At 41.9% G+C, this 15,615-nt stretch overlaps 1 protein-coding gene across 1 annotated transcript in view; it reads left to right on the top strand.

Moving 5' to 3' along the window:
• Positions 1–15,615, top strand: part of UNC5C (unc-5 netrin receptor C) — a 258,259-nt gene that overhangs the window by 161,473 nt on the left and 81,171 nt on the right. The window contains exon 2 of the mRNA XM_059817715.1: positions 4,663–4,884. Within this exon, the coding sequence (XP_059673698.1) occupies positions 4,663–4,884 (222 nt within the window). The remainder of the gene's footprint in view (positions 1–4,662; positions 4,885–15,615) is intronic.

Below are 15,615 nucleotides of genomic sequence, written 5' to 3'. Positions count from 1 at the left end.
TGTGCCAGCTTCTATCAACACTGATTTCAGTGACACTTCACCTGTTCCTATAGATGTTGCACTTGACTTGCCTTTAAAAAAATATATAGTTGTAAGATACTACAGAATGCAAATAAAAAAGTGTATCTGTATTTGGGCCAGCAACTAAAATAAAAATTCCAAATTAAGTTTATAGATTAAAATGACTTTTTAAAATTTATTTTCTTAATATGAATGAATTGCATGAGTGAAACCAGTTTAGCAGTACCATTAATCAGGTCTTTTGTCTTGCTAATATAAATCAGTCAATAACAACAGATGGGCTGTACACTTTATTATGTGAAAATAAAGATGAATGTGACATACTGCAGAAGTAAACTTGCAGCTCAAAGTTACTGAGCGTAGAAGAGGATTTGTTACAACAGGGAGAATGATGCGTGCCTCGTATTTGCGTTTGATCAAGGTTGTAAGGGGAGCTTGCTGCACATGACATTGACATAATGATTGGAAATCAAGTGCGTGAATTTTGAGTGTTTGTTTCTATCTACACTCCCAGATCACTCTCAAATGGTTTAATTAGCTTTTTTTCTCCAGACAGAAGAAAAAATGTCTAACTCCTTAGGAGAGTTAAATAAGAGACATATAAAGTTTGCTGCTTTGTTGCGCTGTTGGGAGATGAACATTTTAAATAACCAGTGATAACTGTCAGGATGATTCAGATCAAAGTCTCGGGCAAGATTTATCCCCTTGTACAGAGATGTTGCATGCAACGAGAGGTGACCCCCATCCAAATTGGAGGCCCAGCAGGCCACATGGTTATAACACAGTCACCCCTGAGAAACCTAAGTCAGAGTTTGGTCTTTGCATGGACAGAGGAATGACCTGTGTTCAACTAGAGCTGGTCAGGAGAAACTTTGATGGAAGTGTTTATTAGGTTGTTAGAAACTGTGGCCTTGTGAAAACACAGATTGGAGAGATTGCTTTGGGTTTACCAAAAGTTCGTTTTGTAGAGACTTGCAAAAAATCTCAACACAGTCAAATGTCCTATATTGACATTTTCAGAGGTAAATATCTGTGTTGGATTTTTAAGAATATTTTGTTATATAATTACACTGCTGTTGTAATTATACTCGCACATTGCTGCAAGCATTACAATGAAAGCATAACAGCGTATCAGTCTAATTAAAAAAAATGAAATGCAAGACTTGGATCCAAGATGTGTGTTAAGGTTGATGGTTCAAAACTCTGTCCCAAATCAGCAGCCGAATCGGCCGACTGTCCTCCTAAGCCGTGCCGCAGCTGTACCTGTTGTGACGGGCAAACCATCACACGGGGATTCAACGTTCTTCCTTCTCAACGCGTCCTCATTGTGAGAGGCAGTACCGCGGCCCGGCACAGGGGAACCGCAGCTGCACACACTGTCTACCTGTAAACCACCATCTTGCGACTTCAGCCGGTGGCGGCTGGCGTGTCTGGGCGGGAGGGGAGCCGTGGTTTGCCTCCCCACAGCAGCCGATCGCTTCTCCTTGAGGAATGCAGGGAACACCAAGTGACTTCCCACTGTGATCTGCACAGGCTGATAAAGCCGCCTGTTACCTTTCAGCAGTGAATAGCAGGAGCGAGGGGCCCTGAATGCTAATGCAGGTGGGACTAGCTTTGCAGTGTGCTTGCGGGGTTTTCTGCCACAGTCGTGGTCATATTCTGGATGCTCCTCTTCAGAATCTGCTCTATAAAAAAACAGAACTCCAATGTTGCTACTAATGGCAGCAGTACAAGGGCAGGGATTGAATGTACATACTCCAATTTAAAAAGCCCAAATAATCTGTCTTAGCTACTATCTTAGATTTATTCTAAAAGTGCAGAATTTAAATGCCAGTTTCCAGGGACAAGGCAGCCTCTGCGCACCCTGTTTGTGTGACAGTTTGTGAATGGTTTCCATCTATATCCCTAACATTTAAGAGCAGTTCAGACGCTTCTTGATAGCAATAAGAAAGAGCATGGAAAAATAAAGCTGGGCTTTATTATTGCTTAAGAGTAAGGTGGAATAATAGCAAGAAGCCAATAAGAAAGTGGCTTGTACCTGACTGCGGGATGCCAGGCTGGTGGAGAGAAACAGCTATCGCCACAATCAAAACGTGAGACTAGGTTGTCGCGTACTGGGTAGTACTGTGAATCCACTTTAACATAAAAATCATATTTAAACTTTAGAAGCAGCTACCTTCAGGAGAGAAAGCCAAATCCCACACGCATTCTCCAGGCTGATTAAAGAAAAAAGTTTTAAACCCACCTTTTTTCTCTTCTGCAGTTTGCTGATCTCTCTTTTTAGACTTTCTAGATACATCTTTGATAAGATGCAGTTAATTGGTCAGGCAGCGTAAGTATTGTCTTTGATAACGTGCAGAAATCTAGTGGTGAAAATAAATACATTTGTTCTTCCAGTCACCAGAAATTAGTGAAGCAATACTTGTTTAATTATAAAACATATGTGTTCTTTGTTAGTTTCCATCTGTCTGCTCGCTGATTTGCAATTAAATGACCAGAAGAAAAAGATACGTCCTGTGGCAATTCAGGGGAAATGATTCATCTCTAATGTTTCTGTGTTGTGGATGTCTATGGAGCAGCGTGTGCGAGAGGGAGTGGGCAAGAAGGGGAGATATGGATAGAAGGGGATGATGAATGCTGAAAAGCCTCTTGCTTTGGTTTCATGACAACAAAACATGTTTGAACCAATTGTAGACTCCCATTGACTTATTGTAACTCATCTTTCTCTTTGGAAAAAACTGGGGAGAAAATGGAGCAAGGAAGAAATACGGGGGGGAGGAAATGGGATTGCAGAAAAAGGAAGCTGCTGTGGTCAGAGGGAAAAGGAAATGGCAGAAGAAAAGGAAGGACGGGAAAGTGATAACAATTAAATTTAATTTGAGTATTCAGACATGATTAGTTGGAGATGGAAATGGAATTGTTATAGTATGTCACAGATTTTCCCTTTGCTAGAAAAATGTCAGGCCTTATTTAGTGGACCTTTTTTCTTTCATTGAACCAGTTCACTTCTATTAACTCTCAGGCAGTGATGCAGTGATGAGTCAGGCCTGTTACTCTTTGTAAAATGAGACACCCAAAAGGGCAGGAGTATTTTTAAATTTATATGAAGGGAAAAAACCCAAACAAAAAAAAATGGTGAACATATGTTCTCTTCATAAATAATTCAAGAGGTTCACAAAAATCTTTTGCTGTGTAAGGTATTCCCATCATTGATAAAGACGTGCAGTCTACCTCCATATAGCTACATGGATGGGTACCATATTACCTTCTCCCCCTGCCTCCTTCATCTGTTCCTGTTTTTTCTTGTCTTCTGCAAAAGCAGTAGCTGGAAGGAGAACCTTTCATGCCCCTTGTACTTCTGGACACAGCCTTCACAGGCATGTCTCAGGTACAGGGAGGTAGCCGTCTGACATTTCATCTTCGTGAAGACTGGCAGGGAGAAGATAGCCAGCCTTCTGCAGTATTTTTAGTTTGATGTTCTGTGCTCTTTTATTGATCATCATCAGCATCCGTCACTGTGTATAATGATAACTGCTTCAGAGGCAGAAAGGGGGAGATTGAATAAGGCCTTCAGGACTGCCAGCTTGCTGCTGGTGGATCTGTCAGTGGTTGGTGCCCCCCACCCCTTTGCTGCTAGGAGCATCCTGGATGTTCTTGTGCAGTGAGGGCAGGTGGGGAGGTGGATGGGAAGAGGGTTATTCTCCCCTGAATTGGTGCTTTCTGATGTGGAAGACTTCCTCTGCAGAAAGGGGCAATCCTGTTGTAAAGGGGGATTTGTGAAGAGGGAGGGAGAGAAAAAGGCAAGTACGTGTGTTAGGTGTTTTCACTGTTGCTTCCTGTGCGTTGGCTTCTTTTCCTCTTTCTCCAGACTTCTTACATTGACTTTATTCATTACCAGCAGCACCAAAGAGGTGCAGAGGTTCCTTACGTCAATAGCATGCGTCCACGTTGGCCCAAAATGTCACCATCTCACAGCTGCTCTGCCCCATGTCCCAGCTCCCGATTCCTCTCCGTAGTGAGGGCTGCACAGACCAGTGTACTACAAACGAAGTAAATAAAAACATAGCTTGGCACTTTCCTTAGCAGTCTTGGCAAGAGAGTCAGAGTATGTACGAAGAGGTGCAGACTGGACTTGCATTTAGTCTTTTGCCCTTAGAGCAGATTTCAAATTGCTCATCTGAAACGAAGGGCGCTTTTTCCTATTTGTACCAGCCTCCGCCAGTACCAGCTATGTGCATGCACTTGATTAAACAGTGTGATAAGTCACTATTGAAACGTGTGACCTTGAAGCCTCCAAAAGTTTCTATTATTTCTTTTTACGGTTTTGCGGGCAACTCTCCCAAGCGCTAACATAATGCTTTATTGCTAGTATTGCCGGTGATGATAACAAAGGACTGTTCCCGGACATGTGAATGTGCACATCCCTGTCACATCATGTAGAGGAAAGAGAGCTCAGGATGTAAAGAACAATTTTTTCTAGTCTGAAAACAGCAGTGCATTTAAGCCTCGGTCTAGGGATGCTCCTAACATAATATCTTATTTAAAAACTATGCTCCTTTTGAAATTTTCAGAAAGTGCATGTAAGTGTTTGCCAGCTGAATTTCGGTTATTTCATTTGTCCTTTTTGTCTCTTCTCTACAGATGATGATTTTTTTCATGAACTTCCAGAAACTTTTCCATCTGATCCTCCAGAACCATTGCCCCACTTCCTCATCGAACCCGAAGAGGCTTACATTGTGAAGAACAAGCCCGTGAATCTGTACTGCAAAGCGAGCCCAGCCACACAGATCTATTTTAAGTGCAACAGCGAATGGGTTCATCAGAAGGACCACGTGGTGGATGAGAGAGTAGACGAAACCTCTGGTGAGTTTGTGTTATGTCATGGAGGGGTGAGAATTAAAAAGCATTAATATCAAGCCCACCATTGTGATCTAGCAGCTATTTCACATGGTGGCTACTCTTCTTCACTCTTGATACAGCTGTGAATCTGTATCTGGCATTACTGAAAATTAGCTGTCATAGCATGGAGGTGGTGTCTGCATCCAGGTCAGTTAGTAAAACATGATTGTAGAGCACCCTGCCTGAGTTTAAAACAAAAAAACCCAGGAGGACCATGCACAAACAAAATGGAATTGCTTTCTCAGCCAGGTCTACTCCCTGTTCACTTCCCCAGTGTCACAAATTCCCAGTGGTTGCACTGTATTGCAGTCACAGACCAGGAACCACATTCTCCCCAAAGTGCCAAGGAGCAATTGTGTTATTCCTAGAATGATGTTTTCTTGGGCAGATTCAAGAAAAAAAAGGATAAATTTAATCAGCTTCCAGCAAGAAAGAAGGAGAAAGCACACCTGGGCACAGTTTAGAGCAGTGTATTGATCCAGAGCAAGCACCTGGCTGTTATTCCATTACACTTTTCTGCCTGCTCCGTAGAGCCTCTATGAAGGAGAGCTACAGTAGATTAGCAAGGAAAAGAAAAAAAAAAAAGAGAAGCCAAAAGCCTCATCCTTCCTCAGTCAATACCAGAAATCCCACTGATGTTCACAGAAGAAAAATAGAACCCTCATAGTACCAAAAAAAAAAAAATCAAAAGGTTTAAAAACTTGCGTAATAAACCAGTGTAAATCAAATTATTGTCCCCCTTTGGGAAGACTGGTAATCAATAGAGTTTGAGTCACATGCAAGGAGAGAAGTGGGACTTACTGCTGTTTTGATGGCTCTGAGAAATAACTGGATAGCAAGCAAGAAGGTACCTTTCGTTAGGGAATTACACCACCACTTGGTCTAATTACTTAGAAAAATAACTCTACCAGATGTCTTGGAAGTCTCTTGTGAACTGAGTTTTATTTGTTTCAGCTCATTTATTTGCACAGAGATCAAAAGCATAAGCTTTTAACGGTACTGTGGTGCTCTCAGCTTGAAAAAGAGAAGGTGGGTGTATGAAGAAAGGCTGCAGAAAAAATCTGTATTAAACTTCGGGCCTGTTTATTTGTTCGTAAGAATTGGCTTTTCCAACAAGTTGACTGCAGCAGAAAAACTAAAAAAAGAAACTCTTATTACTTAATATATCTTCAATTATTTTCATCTGTGGGAGTCCACTGGGATGAAGAAGGACAAGCAGGAGGGCAGCTATCTGTGTTAAGTTTTTAAGCTTTTATTAACATCGGCATTCAGAAACATGAAAAAGTTTCGCTACAGGTGAAATTTTTTACTACAGGTGAAAAATTCATTCTTTTTTCTCAAAAATCTCATTGTAGAAAAACTTCATGGTGCTGTAAAGCAGATTGCATTCTGCAAAGGTAGAAGGCCAGTCTTGAGAAGAGATGCATCTGAATATACTAGAGGACAAATGTTTTGCAGAACAAATAGGAGCAATTATATGCAAATGAAACCCCTATCCAATTAGAGATTAACATAAGCTACCGGAGTTTGGGGCAGAAGAGGGTGTCAAAAGCTGTGCATGTCAGATTATTAGCACGAAAGCCACAAACCCAGACCACTAATAGCTTGTTAAAATAACACTGTCTTCAGAACCTAAATTTGTCAGTCAACCTGGTTGTTGCCAAAAGGTTGGTTACTGCGCGTCACGGTTGCAGTGTTTGTGCACCTTCCTGTAAGTAGACTGAGAATCTGGGGCTCATAGCAGGTATTTACTATAGAAATGGGTAAACAATGTATTTAAGGTAGTGGTAAAATAGTATCTTCTTCAAAGTAATGGAAGCTCAGGAAAATATATCCACTGCAGATAGAGCTGGAGAAAAAGTTGCAGGAGACAGTGACTGTGAGGATTCATTCTGATGCCCGAAGGAGGAGGTATCCACTTGGCAGTTGCACCAGTCAGGCTGGCAAAGCCCTTTGACTCTACCACTTTTGAGGCTATTTTGGTTTCTTTTGCCATTTTTGGCTAGCTAGTGTGGTAGTTGAAACGTAGGGCACAGCAGCAGTGACTGAGCTGCTCAGAGGGTGGCATGAGGATGGCAGCCCAAGCCTACGCTGCTGCTGGCTTCAGGCTTGCAGTTAGAGAGGCCGGAGAAATTGTCCGCAAACCAGGTTAGGTCATTAGAAGGGTAACCCAGGGCTCAAAGGGATCTTGGTTACAGAGTGTTTCTGCTGGGTCAGTCGTGTAATCCGAGCAACTGAAAGCTGGGTGCATTCTTCTTTCCTGATATTTTACTGTTCTTAGGGTCTGTTCTGCCCAAATAGGAAGAAGAGCACCATGCCGAGACAGTCTTCTGCTGCCATTTTTGAACCAGCCTTTCTCTTTCAGTTCTTTAGGTAGAAAAACAAAGCAAAGGAAAACAAGACAATTGGACAATAAAATATGTGAGAGGAAAAAAGTAAAGGTCACCTGTGCTTTCTTTTCTAAAGGACGGGTAGTCAGGAAGAAAGAGGACTAAAATACAGGTGTGATGCTAGCGATACATCATCTTGGGATTGCAAATGATGCATGAAAGAGAGAAATAGGTTTTGATTTGCAAAAGATTATGTGTTCATGGACTTTGAGCCTGTGCCCAGGAATGAAATCTATGTAGAGATGATTAACTCTTCTTATAAGGCAAATTTGTTTCTGTCATTGATAAAACCAGAGACAACAGAACAGCAATAGCAGTGGCACAAGAGATGGAATGAGAGTGCAGCCGAGCTCTCATTGAAGAGAGCTGTTAGATAGAAATGTTGTATATATTAAGAAGGTTAATTTTTAAGAGAGGAAAATAAATATTTATATCTTTTCCCTGTGTATATATATTTTTTCTTTGAAACAGAGAGAAGGTACAAAATAAGAGTTATATGCACTTTGCACTGTGGGATATTTTTAAACAGTAGGTAAAGCATTGCTGTAAAAAACATGCACAGGGACTCTGTGGGAGTTGTTGCCTTCTGGTTGGAGAGGATGAGAACAGTAATAGTGACAGGGTGTTCTAGTACCACTTTATTTAATTAAATTAGCCTGAAGAGAGAGCCTTGCAAAAAAAATTCCAATGATCGAGTCTGAGAAGCCAGAAGCTTTACACCGAAGATCATTATATTCTGTTTTTTAATCCTCAGACTCACTGGAATTTTTCTTCTTTATAGAAAAAGGTAAGTATTTTCATAAAGAAGTCAAATGGGTGCTTTGAAAATCTTTAGTGCACATCTTTGACTCTTTCATTTCCTATGGATGTGAAATACAAGGCAGGGCATGGTCTTTTTTATGTTTTTACTGGAATATTTTCCCATTAATGTGGAAAAATATATGTAAAGAATAAGAACAGTGATTCTGAAAAACAAAGATGAAAGTTGTTTTGAGGGAACACATTTGATTTTACGGCTGACTGTCATAAAAGATAACGACAATGAAAGTAAAAGGAACCCTGCAGAACTGATGCTTTTGGGGGCAAGAAAATTCCATTGTCACAGGGCAGGAAGCTCAACAGCATCAATAATTGTTAGAGCAATTTGTGCACATTTTCCAAATTACTGTACCTCTGAAAATGACTATGGCAAAAGACTTTATTTTGCATGTGTGCTTTTTATGGAGAAATATTTTTCAGACACCCCCCACCCCCCACCCCCCCCCCAATTCTGCAGTGGTGGGAGAGTTGTGGATGTATAGAAAATCAGTGTTCTGCACCCCTTTCATTTTTCCTGAGGGATTAAATGCTGCTAAATCAAACCCCCCATCCCCGTGACGTACAACAGAGAAAAATCAGGACTACAGGGACCTTGTTTTTGTCTTTTCAATTTGGATATGCATTGTAATAGTTTCTCCATGCCTATTAAGGTGAAATGATCTATAAAACCCCTCTTGCCCTCTGCAATGCCAGTGACATGTTCCTCTTCTCTCTCCTTCAAGGAAGGAGAAAACAACATTTGGGACTCTTCTAAGTGCTAATTAAATAGACATATTGGGCAATTCAGCCAGCATTATTGTTTGCCTACACTTTCTGTCTTCTTTTGCTGGGATGCATAGGGAGAGGAGGGCTCAAATAGCAGCAAGACGGAATAAGGACTCTTGAGCCTGGCTTGAGGCTCCAGCTAAGGCAAAATGAACAGGCTTCTCTGTGCAATCTCAGAGCAAGGGCATGCTGAGGGAGGCTCTGTTAAGGAACAGGTGAAGTCGCCAATCCTTTTTCCCATGTCCTGCCTTCAGAAGCGGGCTCTCAGAAGACCTAATGTCCCCCAGGAGCTTCCCTGGTGCCACCCAGCCTTCAGCAAGGAAGATAGGTAGCTCCAAGGACTTTCTCTTCAGCTGTCCTTTCAACTCCCTGCCTCCCCACAAATCAACAAAACCGATAAAGTTAGAATCTGGCTCAGAATAGGATTTTTGTCTGATTAAGCGGGTTTATTGAACTGCACTGAGGTGGATGAATATGCTCTTCTTTTCAGACAGAAATCTTGGGCGTCTTTGTTTCAGTTTCTTTACATAGCTGCCACTGTGATTCTCGCACTTACCTCCCACCATTACCTTTCCCCATTAATAAAGTATTTTTGGATGACTTGCAGATTTGATGAAAGGAGGCTGAGCTTTTGACGTAGGGTCAGCATTGATTTGGCAAATAGGAGGTTGTTAACTTAAGCAATGGGTTTGGCAGCCTGTTGAGGGAGTAGGTACCCAGCTAGCTAAGTCTTTAATAGAACACCCTCTCAACAGACAGATCAAAGATTGACGTCTGCCCTTTTGCCTTTAAAACGGCTCTTACAAGATGCTGCAGCCGAGACAGCAGTGGGGAAACCTCCACAGCGACTCTGTGTGCTCTTCTGGCACTGTGTATAGAGGCAGAAAAATCACTTCCAGCACGCAGTGCTGAATCGCTTTATCTTCCTCTCTGTGTGTACATCTCATGAAAGCCATTTATTTTTGGTGTTTGTCACACCACGTTTTGGAAGGCTGCGTTGCCTTAATGACAAAAGCCTCATCAACTTGTTTGGATGTTAAGGTGGCACTTTTGATTATACAGCAAAGATCATCATGTAGCCTCTCATTTTGAGCAGTTGTGCTCATTTGTCTTAGTATTTTTTATAAATAAGAAAAACTTTCATTACCTTTTAAATATAGCACTTCTTTGAATACCAGTATTGAAGAACTTAATTCGGGACCCCAAATATGACATTGAGGTGAACCCCGCCCCCATGTAAGCACAGCTCAGGGAGAGGAGTGCAGAGGGGTACCATTTTGTTTTCTGTGACCCACAGATCTTCCTTTCCTTAATGCTCTTTTCCTTCTGTGCACATCTTCCTTAATCTCTTTTTGCTGCTTCTTGACCTGTTGTAGCCTCCTAATTCTCTGTATTATTTTTCCAGAGTCCAAAAGATAAGGAAAAAAGCTATTTTTCTGAACAAATGTGGCCAGTTTCCATATTAACTTCACTAAGGAGATGACAAGTGATGCTAAATGTTGCAGTTATACTTAGCCTGCAATATTTTGACTCTCTGGGGTACAATACCTCGGGGTTATGTTAGTAAGGGTAGCCACATATCATAAATAAGGATTGTTTTCATTCCACTGTTGTCACAAGTCATTTTCTTTTCTGTTTATCATTGGATCAAATCCATTACAAACATCAAGCACCCCAATTCAAAATAATTATTTCTCAGCAATGTATTGCCAATTTTTAGCTTTGCTCCTTCAACATTCTGCCCTAATCCAACTCATTTCAAGGAAATTTAAAAATGTGTCTGTGTATCTCTTCCCAAATGCTTCTATTAATAGTTTTGAGATGTGGGTTAGAATTGATACTACAGTCAATTTTCTTTAGTAATTCAAAGTCTGTCCCCTCTTTGGAAGGCTGCTGTAAGTGAAACATTTATATGTATGGTCTGAAAGGCTGCAGCTGGTGCAGAAATGAGCAGACAACTCTATTTCTCCAAAGAACTGGAATTCTCTGGGGAAATACAGGCTGTTTACTTGCATAAAAGTATATGAACAAACCCACACTTTTTTCCTATTTGACATGTAGATTTGTAGCTATTTTAGATGTCACTTGGGCCATCTTCTCTCTGCCTATCACTCCCCATGGCCTGGTAGGCAGCTCTCCCAGGTAAGAGGAGCCCCGTGCCCATCACTGCTGCAAGAGAAGTTCTTTTTTCTTGCAGTTTGCGTCTTCAGAATCAGCTGCTGGAAACATGGTGCCCAGCATGCCCAGATCAAGGGAATACCCGACAACAAAGCTGCTGCAGATATTTTTTGCAAGCAGGCGAAGTTTCTGCTTTTATCTTGAGTAATTAGTATACTTTGATAGAAAAAGAGATGGTTTGGAAACTTCAGAAGCAACACACACCCAGAGGCAGAGAATCACCATTTTCTAGGATATAAATTCAAAATGGTGTTTATTTTTGTTGAAGTAAGTGGAGAAATCACTGAGGTCAGTCCTGACCTAAAGAAGGGAAATAATCTTTTTATAAACAGAATAAGAACATTGGGTAGATATTTCCTTCTGGTGGGAAATCTGATTATAGGCAAAACAAAACCACCCCCCAAACCCAGGAAGATTATCTTTTTGTATAGAAGCCTGCAAAAGACTGGGGGGGGGTTGACTTTAGACTCCACTGGGTATAGTATCCACCATGTATAATACGCTTAGAAAACATATATTAACATATCATTAATTTATTCTTTAATCAAACTGTTGTATGTGGGTTTTTTGTCCCTATAAGTCTTTGTGGAAGGCTGCTTCTAGCTCTTACATGTAGACACCTTCTTCAGATGTTCACAGCCATTGACACCTGCCTGTTCTGCTAATGCTGTCCTTTCCAGCAGCTCTTTGCCCCGAAGGGGTGCGTGCTTCATGCCTACAGACAGCAGCCATGGACCTCACGAACCCTCTGCCCTCATGCTGCTAAGCTGACTGAGCTCGGCTCTTCCAGCCTCAGCACTTGCCCTGTCCTTCAGGTATTCAGGGATGCTAACAGGGGTGCCCGGAGGGGGCTGCTCTTCCTACAAGTTAATCCTGCTCACGCTCTTCCTGTGAGTAATGATGGGTCCATGGGAAGGGTCATTTGCCTATTCCAAATTTTCTGTGGATTCACCATGTATCGCTGTGCAAATCACTCAACGTCTCTGTTATTTACTTCTGCAAAGTGCTTTGGGGCCAAAAGTTAAAAGCTTTAGGATATTTATTCATTTTCTATTGCAGCATTAACTTCCTATCTGCAGCTGTTCGCCTAATTGTCCTGAAGGTTTCCTGTGGGCTTCTAGAAAAACAAATCTGAGAAAGGAAGTAAAGTTATTTAAAATAATAATAAGAGGCATATGGATGCTTAGTGCGTTCATCTGAAGTATTTGAGGATACCCCTCTGAATATTTCCAGCCTACACCTTATCTCCCTCCAAGTTTTCCCTTCATTAAACTCTTTGTTACACACTCGTAATCCCATTGATTCCCCAAAAGACGTCTTCAGACATCAGTCCACCCACCACAGCTTCAGACCAGCCACAGCTTTGCACAGCAATGCTTCCTTTTTCCATCCATGTCCCCTGGCTCCTTTGGAGCCGAACGCCCTTTGTGTGGGATCTGGAGCCCCCGTGGCGAGGGCGGTCTGGTGCTTGAAAGGCCAATAAATGTCAGCTTGGTTTGGAAGCGATTCCCAAAGGATAGTCTCCTTCCTGCGTCTGCTGGCCTAAATGGAAAACAACTGTTTTCTGGTTACAGGAATGGCGGAAAGACACCAGAGCCAAGGTCTTGTGTGCTGTCAGACAAAAGTGCTGCAGTCAGTAGCACCCTGGCAGTGCAAAGGCAGGAACACTTGCATCCTATAAATGTAGGGGTTTCAGTTAATCAAATATGGGAATGAGTAGGGCTAATAGGTCTGTCGTTTCTTTGTGAAAATCACTAAAAATATTCAGGGAAGTGAAAGGTCTAAATTATACCTTCCTTTGTTGAGAACAGGTTATAGTCTGATGCAGTCACTGGAAATGTAGTCTAGCCCTGTTTAGAGACATTAGGGTCTTGATGACTGTGCAAGACATTTAAGTGGTGTTGTCTTGAGTCCCTTGAAGTCTGTGTAGGCTTGTATCTCAGTTACCTGAGTAGAATCTTCTACCTTTTTCTCTATTAGCTCATTAGACAGTGAAATCATTCTCTGAAGAGAGGTAGAAGAATACCTATTGCTTAAAACGAGACTGCAGAAATCCTTCTTTTAAAAAAATGCCATTTATATGGAACAACTGTTGCACATCAAATCAGATCAGATTTAGTGAGGCTTTTTTCACTGTGCTGGTAGGGTACCAAATCATCGCTAATATGTAAAGGAAAGAGAGGTGGCTGTCACATGCAGCTCCGACCTGTACAGGATCTAATTTTGTGCTGCCTTTACAGGTTCACTGCTTGTGTTCATTTTCTCATTCCCATGCATTCCTGATTCGTACATAAATGAGCAGCGTGATGTGGTAGGTACCAGCAGGACTGCCATTCACTGGCAAGGTTATGTGCAGCTCTTTCTCATCAGGTTTTGATGGGATGCCTTTCACAATTCCTCATAACTTCTCATCCCTCTTCATATTTTGATTGTGAGAGCAGAAAGGGAGTCTTTTGTCAGACTCTTCTGTGTCTCTTCTTCCCCCTGAATACCGGTCTTTAGGCCCTCGTGGCCTCTTCTATTATTTGCTCCCAGGTTTTGATTTTAGAGAGGATCTCGGTTGCTTGATTGCTGCTTTTGGCTTCCCAGTCGCTTGTATAGTGATGTTTCTGTAATGAGTGCTGACGCTGCATCTGGGTCGGTTGCCGTGCCCTCCTCTGAAGAGGAGTAGGGATTGCCAGGCCCGAAGAATAACGACGCCTAGAAGTGGATCGAGCTTGCTTTGGAGTTTAGTTTTAATCCTTTTGTTCTTCAACTAAGGTTGAAACCAGTATTGGAATTCAGTCAGAGTGGGTACCCAGAAAAAAAAAAATGAGGCAGCCAGGATTACAAGGATACTATTGACACCATTTACTTACATGATTAAAAAGGTCTTTTTTCATGTCAAAGTCGCATGGATCTGCAGAGCAACTTGCTCACATCCCTGGTGCCTCGCTGTAGCTGACAGGGATCGTGAGCTGTGCTGTATCCGGAAACATGTACACACCAAATGACTTCTGTGATGACCAAGCTGCCTTTTCGCACACCTTCCTGCGATTCTTTTATTTGCTACAAACTAAGAAAAATCTCCTGGTGTTTAGGAGCTGGTGTTTTGACTGCTGCCCTGGCACAGCCCTGAAAACACGCTGGATGGGGGAGCAGACAGTAAATTCCTAGAGCTTCATCTCCGTCTGGTGAAAGTCACTACACTTCGCAGTCCATGGGACAAAGCTGCTTTGATAGCAGCTGCTTGCCTTTTTCTTTTTTCTTTTTAATTTTTTTTCAAGATACCTAAATCGGCTGTGAAATGGCATGCCTAGCGTGCAGAACAACAATGGCAAAAAACAGTGGGACTTTCACACTTCTCCCCCAACCTGCTGTTCCTGCACATCCTGGACTGAAAAATAGGAAAACAACTGCTGAGGAAGGCTCCCGAGTGACCCCTTGTGTCACATTGCGACTGTCCTTGTTCCCACAATAGCTGCACCAGCCACTGAACTGTGTCATTGCATCAAGTTCGCAGAAATAAGGCATTTTCACGTTGTCTCTGCTTCTCAAAACCATGCGGAGTGGGTGTGGTACATAAGTACGTGTGCAGATATATATTTTATATATTATATAAAAAATATATAGAATTATATATATGTATATGTCAATAAGGCAATAACATAAACAACTTGGTGTATATTTTTATATAAAAATTTACACACAAACCCATTTATTGTTCATTTCCCTACCCCTCCTCCACTATGCAAAGTAAACACGCTGTTCAAAATTCAGATGCTCTTGGTTGGCTTCCCAGATGTTTGAAGTTCAATAGCTTTTTTTATTTTTTTTTCATAATTTCCTCGGCTTCTTCTAGTGAAGTGCTAAACAACCATTATTCCTTTTTGCCTGCACATTGAGATTCATCTGTAGGCTCTAAACTGCCTCAAAAGTGCTTCAATTTTGCATGAGCACTAAGCTGGGGACTGGGAAGCATTACCCACTGCTGAAGGCCCAGATCATTAGAAAGAGCATGTAAATCCTCTGAACCAGAAATAAAAAGTGCACAGATTTTCTTTGTGAAGTCTCAACTGCAGCTTTAAGTAAAACATGAACCATTGGCATGTTTTTTTTCCTGGCCCTTGAAAAAACCCCACCATCTCTCGGCTGCACGTGCCTCAACCAAAAGAAGGGAAGATTGGGCTTTGACCCAAAAGCTGGAGCCGCTAAGAGCTCATACTCATGCTTTCCTATGCAGATGACCTCTCTTCTTCCTGCTCCCTGTAAGTACCACCAGCCTGGCAGAGAATTGCTCGGGTACCGCCGCTCAGAGTTGCTTAGTGTCGGGATGGCTTGGGTCAAGATGCTTCAACTCACATTTGTTTCTGCTCCTAGACTTCAGCCTCTGTGAGTTCAGAAATGATGAGGCCAATGGTTGAAGGTAAATATATGCTTGTAGTGAGGTTTTCTTTGGAGTCCTGCTACACCGGAGCATGATTATTACTTTTGTACCAGGAAAAAGGAAAAAAGAAAGCAGCAACAATAGGCACACATTGTTACATGTGGAAGAGAACAACAC

This window comes from Gavia stellata, chromosome 5 (assembly GCF_030936135.1).
Source record: "Gavia stellata isolate bGavSte3 chromosome 5, bGavSte3.hap2, whole genome shotgun sequence".
Classification (NCBI taxonomy): domain Eukaryota; kingdom Metazoa; phylum Chordata; class Aves; order Gaviiformes; family Gaviidae; genus Gavia; species Gavia stellata.
The sequence above is the reverse complement of the archived record's forward strand: the minus strand, read 5'-3'. Positions and strand labels throughout refer to the sequence as shown.